Source organism: Rhincodon typus, chromosome 29 (genome assembly GCF_021869965.1).
Source record: "Rhincodon typus isolate 14 chromosome 29, sRhiTyp1.1, whole genome shotgun sequence".
NCBI lineage: Eukaryota > Metazoa > Chordata > Chondrichthyes > Orectolobiformes > Rhincodontidae > Rhincodon > Rhincodon typus.
In genome coordinates, this window is record NC_063360.1 from 38,496,632 (window position 1) to 38,506,107 (window position 9,476).

Here is a 9,476-nt window from a genome sequence, read left to right on the forward strand (position 1 = left end):
GACCCCGTACCCCAGCGAGAGTCAGTGTGTGTGTGTGGGACCCCGTACCCCAGTGAGAGTCAGTGTGTGTGGGACCTGAATCGAATTCCCCCCACAGCTATTGTTCTGAAACAGCTCCTTTTGCAAAGTTGAGTGACCCATACTCACATGGACGGGGTACATGCTTTTCAGGTTCAGTCGGAATTTCTCGGTGACGGTGATGAATAAAGTTTCAATTTTCGATTCCTGCAAAGCTTGGGAACTGAGGTCATTCACCTGCCAATGACATAATCCCGAAAGCACCGATGACCATCAATGACATAATCCCCATCATTACATAGAAAGTACCAATCACCATCAGCAAGTAAAAAGACAGCGCACTGAAAGCACTTGGGGGAGGGAGGCGAGGAAGGGACAGGGAGGGAGCAGATGCTGCAAGAGGGAGACAATGAAGGAAGCTGAGAGATTGTGTGTGTGTTTGTGTGTGTGTATATCAGTGATCTTGTTCACCTTGTTCAGGAGGAACTCATCCAGATTCTTCAGTTCGTTGGCGTTAGTGATTTTTTGGCCCAGGTGAGCCCCCCACTGTTCCGAGGCACTGGTGGCGTTGCTGATTTTGATGCTGCGACTTCTCTTCCCCTTGCTGGTGTGTTCCTTGCCTGTGTCAGGGTACAGGTACTGGGGGGTCTGCGCCATGGGGAAAGTGGCAGATTTACCCAGCTCCACTTCTGTAAAGAAACCCCAGGAAAGGAAGAATAATTCTCCAATCTGCAGCATCGCAGTTTCTACATTTATTCATCATTTTTGTTTGATTCCATCATCTGAGAGTGTGCATGTGAGAAGAGAGAATGCGAGAGAGGGACAGAGTGTGAGAGAGATAGATGGGGAGGGTGTGTGTGCGTGTGTGAGAGAGAGAGAGAGTTTGAGAGTGTTTGTGGCAGGGGGGCATGTGCATGTGTGCGCAAGAGAGAGAGTGTTTGAGTGTGTGTGTGGCGGGGAGGCATGTGTGTGGGGGTTTGGAGGGGGTAGGTGCGTGGGAGGTGTGTGTATGTTTGGAGTGGGAAGTGTGTATTGGGGGAGTGTGGATGGGGTTTGTTGTGTGTATGAGGAGTGGATGTGTGTGAGGTTTTTAAGGGGATGACTGGTTTAGTTAATAGTGTTATTGTCCATTGGTTTATTATTATTTATCTGTGGTTAGAATCTACCGATTTGAAATAAACAACAAGTTTTGTTAAGTACAGAAATCTGGTCTGTATTTCCTGCCACCCTGGGTCTAAAAGACAGGGAAATTGGGAATTATGCAGACTTTTTAAAATCTTTAATTTTTGCCGTGCCTCCAGGAATAGCACGACCTGATTCCCAAGAAACCACCCCACCGTGAGTTGTAACACATGGCCCTTTGTACTACTGGTTACTAAAAACCTCGGAAAGGCTGGAGGTTTAGGGAGGATGTGGGGGAAAGCTGTTTCAGCCAGAGGCAGGTGGGAATGCCCTGCCTGGGGCTGGGGCGAGGAGAGGTGGGAAACCTCACAACCTTTAAAAAACTTGGACAAGGACTTCAAAATGTCATAACATTCGAGGCCTTGGGATTATTGTAAGTTTAGTACAGAGTCAATGGGCTGAAGGGCCTTTTCTACAGTCTATGATCAAGCATCAGTTGCTGTTTGTTGAAGATTCTCCCATTGTGTGTAGAAATATTTCTGAATTTCACTTCTGTAAAGGGTAGCTGGAAATTCTAGACTCTGCCCCTGGTCCTCGAACAGATATTACTTCTCTCAATCTATCCTGTCTTTTCTCCTCAATATTTTGAAAGCTTTGATCGAATCAGTGTTAAACCTTCTCAATTCCAGAGATTAAAACCCTGCTTTATTAATCTCCTTCTGCAGAATTTAACCTGTGCAAGTCCAGGTCTTATTCCAGTAAATGAACACAGCACTCCCTTTAAGGGCAATATCTGCTTCCTGAGCTCATACTGATTCCAGGTGTGCTGTAACCAGAACTGCAGCACAACCTCCACTCCCTGGTCTTCTGGTCCTCCAGCTAAAAAGGTCTTTCACCTTATTGTGTCTTTTCTGCAGCTATTAGTGACATTTGCATGATTCGAGGATCTGGACCCTCACCACTGGGAAAGTCAGCCATCCTTTCCATTTTACATCCAAGGTGGATCACTTCACAATTATCTAAAATGAAATCCATTCGTCCATTTTGCAATTTGCTTCAGCTGTTAACATCTCTCTTTGTAATGTTATATTTTTATTCATGCTGTTTAAAGAGCTGCTTACCTCAGCATCATTAGCCAAAACTGTCAAGTCCATCTGAAGTAAATCCATAATCATTCCCCTGATGATTACTTTAATCATCTTTTTGGAAAATTCAGAAGTGAATCATTCTATACAAATTCACACTGGTTCTGTTTGATCAGATGGTAATGTTCACTCACTATATCCTTATTTATAGACTCCAGTAACTCCCTGAGCACAGGGCATCAGTTTCTGCTTCCCTTTCTCACCTTTCTTAAATAGTGAGTAGCACAACCAAGTTTCTAATCAAAAGAAATGGCTCACGATTGAAAGAATTTTGGAAATTGTAGTCTGGGTGTCTGCAATGCCATTTCAACTACTTCCTTTCAAATCTCCATTGAAAACTATCAGATCATGAGGATCTGTCACTCTTCATAATTGCATTAATTTCTTCATTACGTGTCTCTTATTCACATCAATTTTGTCGAATGTCCATATCTAATTTAATGCCTATTTCCCAGAGATATCTGGCATATCACTCTCGCCTGAAAATACTGACCATTTTCTTGAACAATATCAGAGCCGCCAACTGTCGAGAGTCTTATTGTTCCGGAGCCCATTTTCTCCTATAATACACTTTCCCAGCCATCAGCAGCTCTGCTTTGTTTTTTAAAAAGATCTTTTTGTATCCTTTTACTTTTAGTTTGATTTTAGACAGAGATTTAAAATAATTGGCCAAGGACCGAGAGAAAGCCAGAGACTCACTGTCTCCAAAGCCCTTCATTGTGTCGGGAAGCAGGTTTGGAGAGACCTCATCCAGCACCTGTGACAGCTCCTTTGAAGGCTTTTTTTCAGCTTGTCTCTTCCCGAGAAACCTCCGCAATGGGCCACGGTATAAAGACCTACATTAGGACAGGAAGAGAGGAAAGTGCAACAAGAAAAATAATCACATTCAGCAAAAACCACACCAAATCGGAGAAATTATGAGGGCAGATACCACATGGGTCTCTCACCAAACTGTAAGTGTTAGGGCTTAATGCCACAGTCTCCCATTCCCTACCCCAACACTGTCTCTCCCTTCACTATCCCAACTGTCCATACCCACCAACAGATCCTGGTCAAGAACTCCAGCCGCTTACAGACCACATACATTTGCTCAATGTTCAACTTTGGTGCAACTTACCATCTCAATGCCTCCCAGCGTTATCAAACTCTTAAATCTCCTGCCAACATCTCAACACTTACTCACCCAAAAGTGAGATCTCATCATCACGCAGGAATAGAAAATTCCTCCTCAGCAGACCATCCCTTCCCAGCCCCTGAAAGGTAGGAACACCCTTTGGGGATGCCATTTCATTGGAACCCCACCCCTGCCCTCACCCCAATCCAATGCTGACAATCACTTCCCAGGCCAAGTTAGACCAGAGCGGGAACCTTGACCTGTGTAACATGTCCCAGTTTCACCGTGCCACCCCTGGGGGCAACGTCCTCAGACCAGCATCCTCCAGCAATGAGTATCTGACATACTTGGGAGATTCGAGAGTCTGCGTGGGATCCGGTTCCAGAGACGTTTTCTTCTGCACCACTTGTTTGGTTGGTGTCCTGTCACCCTCTTGCAGTTCGTTTGTTGGAGTCTGGAGAGGTGGGTGGGGGTGAGGGAACAGAGACAGAAAGAAGCAAGAGACAGAAAAATGTGAAGACATGTGAGGGAGTGGAAAGAGAAAAAAAACTTTTATGAGAGATTATGTTCATGTAAAACCCAGCTGGGGCCATAAATTCTGATTTATTGGCATTAAAAATTAAAGAAATTGTTTCCCAGTCAGTGATGGTGGGGAAGCATGTTTAGACAAGAATCTCAGAATTAGACCTGGAGTCTCACAGCTCAGGTCGGGTTAGCCGTTATCCCTTAGCCTCCACTCAGAGAGCAGTGAACACCACACTGAGTTACTCTCAATGAGCACACTTATTGGCAATGGACAGACCTTAAAAAATTATTACATGGCCCACATCCCTTCAGGATGGAAAGACTCGAAAAGGTCAGTAAATTGTGACTTACAAAGGGAGTTCAGGATGGTGTAAGGCGAAAAGAAAAGGCCTTGAAGGTTGTCAGAAATAGCAGCAAATCTGACAATTGGGAGGATTATAGAATATAACAAAGGAAGACCAAGAAACTGAGAAGGAAGGGGAAAATACAATGTGAATGAAAATGAGCAAAAAAAAAAAAAAACAGGACTGCAAAAGCTGCTGTTCATTCCTAAAATGGAAATGTCTGGCTAAAATGAATGAGTCGATTAGAGGCAGAGACAGAAGAATTTATAACGGGGACATGGCAAAGAATTCAAATAATTACTCTGTGTCAGTTTTCACTGAAAAAGATGGGCAGCATGGTGGCACAGTGGTTAGCACTGCTGCCTCACAACGCTAGGGACCCGGGTTCAATTCCACCCTCGGGCGACCGTCTGTGTGGAGTTTGCACATTCTCCCTGTGTCTGCGTGGGTTTCCTCCCACAGTCCAAAGATGTGCAGGCTAGGTGGATTGGTCATACTAAATTGCCTGTAGTGTTCAGGGATTTGTACATTAGGTGGGTTATAGGGGATGGGTTTGAGTGGGTGCTCTGAGGGTCGGTGTGGACTTGTTGGGCCGAAGGGCCTGTTTCCACACTGTAGGGATTCTATGAAGTAATCTCCCAGATGGTAGAGATCCAAGTAGCTAGGGAGAATTTTTTTTTTCTTCATTCATGGGACATAGGCATTGCTGGCTGGGCCCAGCATTTATTGCCCGTCCCTAGTTGCCATTGAGAAGGTGGTGGTGAGCTGCCTTCTTGAACTGCTGCAGTCCACCTGCAGTGAGTTGACTGACAATGCCCTTAAGGAGGGAATTCCAGGATTTTGACCCAACAACAGTGAAGGAACAGCGATATACTTCCAAGTCAGGATGGTGACTGGTTTGGAGGGGAACTTGAAAAGGGGTGGTGTTCCCATATATCTGCTGCCCTTGTCCTTTGCGAAGGAAGTGGATATGGGTTTGGAAGGTGCTGTCCGAGGATCTTTGGTGAATTTCTGCTGTGCACCTTACAGATAGTACACACTGCTGAGTATCTGTGGTGGAGGGAGTGAATGCTTGTGGATGTAGTGCCAATCAAGTGGGCTGCTGTGTCCTGGTGTCTAACTTGAGTGACTGATATTTGAAGGAAATTGGCTTCATTAAGACGATTGTAGTATGGAAATTAATGGGATTGAAAGTTGAAAAATCCCCAGGACTTGATCGTCTCCATCCCAAAGTGTTAGGGTGGTGGCTATAGCAATACACTGGTGATTATCATCGAAAATTCAACAGATTCTGGAGTGATCCCTGAGGTTTGAAAGGTAGTAAATGTCACCTCACAATTTAAGTGGCAAGCGAGAGAGTAAACAGGGAACTACAGGAGGAAGGAAAATGCTAGAGCTGATTAGAAAGGATGGGATCATTAGACAATAGGACAATAATATTTTGATTGGACATAGCATGGTTTGGCAAATGGGAACTTGTGTTTGAGAAACTTGGAGTTTTTTCTGAAGATCTTACGAACAAAATTGCTAAAGAAGAATCAATGGACGTCGAATAATTATATTTTCAGAAGGCTTTTGATAAAACTCCTTCACAGGAGGCTGGTTGGAAAGATTAATGCACGTGGTATAGGAGGTAATATACTGTCATGAATTAAGGATCGGCTAATAGACAGGAAACAGAGTACAGGAATAAACAGGTCACTCTCCTGTTGGCAGCCTGTGACTTGCGGGGTAGGTGACAATACAATGGATTTAAGGTGTATTTTATTCTGGTGTTTTTTTTTTAAATGAAGCAAGGTTGAGGCGGAGGTTACATGCAGTCTGTTACAATCAATAAAATAAACAGTTTGTGAGGCCTTGAAGTTTTTTTTAAAAAAGTTGGAACAGTAGAAGCAGCCTGGAAGAGTAGGGTCAAACTCCCACAGAACCAGGATTTTAGTTTAATGCTCAGTACTGCTGGGGGTTTGGGAGGTGCTATACATCTCTCCCTGCCACAGCAAAATGCTCAAAGTTCTCTCTGCCTCTCTTTATTTTCTCTTGATATACTTTCTTTCTGGCTTGGAGAACTGCCTTTAGAGAATTGTTTTACTGAATTTGCTGTTTGCAAGGGTGTGTTTATGGAATGTTACGATATTGGAACAGTTGCTGTTTGGTAGTTAAATAATCTATCATTCTGCTTAGGTTTTCCAATAGAATTAAGCTATTCTAATTCTTTTTTGTTTTTATTTTAACTACAGCGTCAGAATAAAGTGCGTTTTGCTCTAAGATTGGTACAATCGAATTTATCTGGAATGCAGATACCTTGCCTTTAAATTAGGAAAAACTTGGGGTCTAGGCTATCTCCTTAAGAGGTACCACAAGGATCAGTGCTTGTGCCCCAGCAGTTCACAACATATGTCAATGATTGGGACATGGGGATTAAAATTACTTTTACAAATTTACAATGATACAAAGCTAAATGAGAGCATGTATGTCATCAGGAAGATGTAAAGGAGGATTTGAACAGGATTAGTGAATGGGCTAGAGAGTGGCAGATGGAATGCACAGACAGCCCCTGGACTGTGAACAGGCTCCATCCTGGAGTCCGTTTGCAAATTAATTTGTTCACAAGTCAGAACACAATATAGGCCAATACAAAGCAGCCACTTGGAAGGACAGGAAATAGATATGTAAAACTACACCCGTATGGGAGCTTGTCCCTATGTACAAGCATTTGCAAGTTGAATGTTTGTAAATCGACGACCCACTGCAAAGTGGAAAAATGTGGAGCTATCCACTAGGATAGCAGGAACAGATGTTGAGAATATTAGAGGCAGGCGGGGTTGGGACGGGGGGTGTTTGAGGAAGAGGGAGAGGGAAAAGCTCCTTTATCACTGGAGGTCATTAGCCTCACACACACACCCCCCCAGACCGTGTCACAGGTGACATCCTGCCATCCTCCAGTGAAACAGCCCTGCTCAGATGGCACTGGGATCTTATTTGAAGAGTTGCCAATCCCAACAAGAGTTTTCATGAGGAGAAAATAGTTGAGGCAACCCACAAGACAGGCACCAAACTCCGTCTCAAAAACACAGCCAGGTCTGACACCAGCCAAGAGGAGATGAAATAATCCCACAACTGAAAACAATTCCCCAGGGGGATCAAAGGCATGCAGCAAAATTAAAAGGGAAGAATCTCATGCTTTAGGGAGAGACTGTCTGCAGCAAAACTGTCCAAACTCAAAACCAAGAGATTGCCACGTGAGAGTTTACACGTCACCACCCCCACTTCAATAAGCCATGTCAGAGCTGTAACAGGTTCCCACACCATCCACAATTTAGTACAAAGCCCACTCCCACCCCCAGGGAGTCACAGTCAAAGGCCAAGGCCTGGTTCCATCAGGGGTCAGTACAGGATCCTGATTAATTGGATCATGTGGGTGTGGGTGTGGTCTATACGTGACAGACCGGGGCTGGGTGGCTGTTATTCGCAAAAGCCATGGAGACACACACACACACACACAATGAGCTGGACGTGGAAAGGTAGATGTTGCAGATTGACAGGACTGAGGCCACTGGATTGGGGCCCAGCCTGAGCTACACTGAATGATCCTACATTTCAGAACCACCGTGGCCCCAGTCTGGAAGCTGACAGTTTCCACTGGTTCAATGTGTTTGTAACAAAATTAATCTCCCACAGATTAATCTACTCCAGTCAGTAGATTCTGGATCATATCCTCACCATCAACTGCAGCTCATCACAGACACACAGACACAGACACAAACACAAACACAGGAGTGCAACCCCCCCACCTACCTCTCTCAATGGGGTCTCAGCTGCAGTTTCTGGGGACGATATCAAGTCCAGCTGCACCCCGCCTTCCTGTGACGGGGTTTCCTTGTCCCTGCTGTTTGGGGGAGGGGGGAGGGAGAGACAAAGACAGGGGGATTCAGATGGGGCAGGTCCATCAGTTCTCATTCCCGCCCAGCGACTGTGCCTGAGGGTTAAAGGGGCAGGAGCTGTAGAATGGCCTCATGGTGAAATCACATCTGACCCCTCCCACCACACCTCCCCCTCTACTGAGACAGACAGTGAGATAGAGAGAAAACAGGACATAAAAAAGAGGGGGAGTACTAGAGAGATTGGGTGGGGGTGACAGAGAGAGAGAGAGAGAGAGAGAACTAGAGATGGAGAGATGGAGAGATGGGGGGGAAGAGAGAGAGAGAGAGGAGAGAGATACAGAGAGAGACAGAGACAGGGACGGAGAGAGCGAGATGGAGGGAAGGAGGAGATTTGATTCTCACTTTCTGATTGTGTTGGGATGGGGACTTCCTTCCTTCTCTGAAGAAGGGGTCATGGCCTCATGGTACCGTTTATCTTTCCACTTCTCAGCCTTGTTCCTCAGCTTTTCGCGGTCGTTGTAGCGCAGGAGAGTTCCCGGTGAGGAGCTTGGACTTTCCAGAACTTCCCAAGCGATTTGGTTACTATTAGCCTCAGTACCAGTGGCTGGGGAGTGGGATCTTTCTGTCACACTGTCCTTTGGCACCGGGGAGTTGACAGTGACCAACTGTAGACTCTTTGGCCTCTGAGGCTGAGCTGGGGCCTCTCCGTTGCTATCCATTCCCTGTGGGTCAGGACTAGGGCCCGAGTGCAGAGGTAGGACCCTATCTCCTTCCACCCTGTGCTCCAAAGTTATTCCGGTGCCAGGGGAGCTGGCTTCCTCTGGCTGTTCCTGTCCCAAAGGTTGTCCGTTATCTGGCTGAACATTGACTTCTCCCTTAACCAGGGCAATGGCATTCTGTGCCACCTTTTCCCCAGTCTCGAGTGTTCTAACTGACCAGTCACTGTCTGTAGGTGATGGAGGGCCATCCCGAGGAGTTGGTGATACCAACCCTCTTTGCAATTTGTCATGTTCTAGTCCCCGCATCCTCCGATTCTCTCGCTTCTCCCGGTAGGAGTTTGACCTCTCTGTGCCCTCTGCTGGGGCTTTCTGAGCTAAGGGGGTGGTACTGTTCTCAGGTACCTCGCCCAGGCCAGCACCCTCTGTCCAACCTGGCTGCTCCTGGGCTGGCTCCACCACTTTAGTGCCGTGGTCAGCCGTGTCCGGTGACTGGACGAGGTCCGGCTCCTCTTGGGCCCGCGCAGCCCCGTCTGCAGGTTCAGGCCCTTCCTGCTCTCGCTGCTGCACTGAGCAGACTCTGTCAAGGAAACAAACACCATCAGATAGCG

General features: G+C 46.1%; 1 protein-coding gene across 4 annotated transcripts in view; it reads right to left on the reverse strand.

Annotated features, from left to right (window-relative positions):
- The window catches only part of LOC109922931 (unconventional myosin-IXb), a 102,963-nt gene that overhangs the window by 16,920 nt on the left and 76,567 nt on the right, over positions 1–9,476 (reverse strand). For all 4 annotated transcript variants that reach the window (XM_048614004.1, XM_048614003.1, XM_048614002.1 and 1 more), the window contains 6 exons: positions 8,552–9,445; positions 8,064–8,154; positions 3,747–3,853; positions 2,985–3,121; positions 490–707; positions 148–255 (listed from right to left, as the gene is read on the reverse strand). In XM_048614004.1, the coding sequence (XP_048469961.1) occupies positions 148–255; positions 490–707; positions 2,985–3,121; positions 3,747–3,853; positions 8,064–8,154; positions 8,552–9,445 (1,555 nt within the window). The remainder of the gene's footprint in view (positions 1–147; positions 256–489; positions 708–2,984; positions 3,122–3,746; positions 3,854–8,063; positions 8,155–8,551; positions 9,446–9,476) is intronic.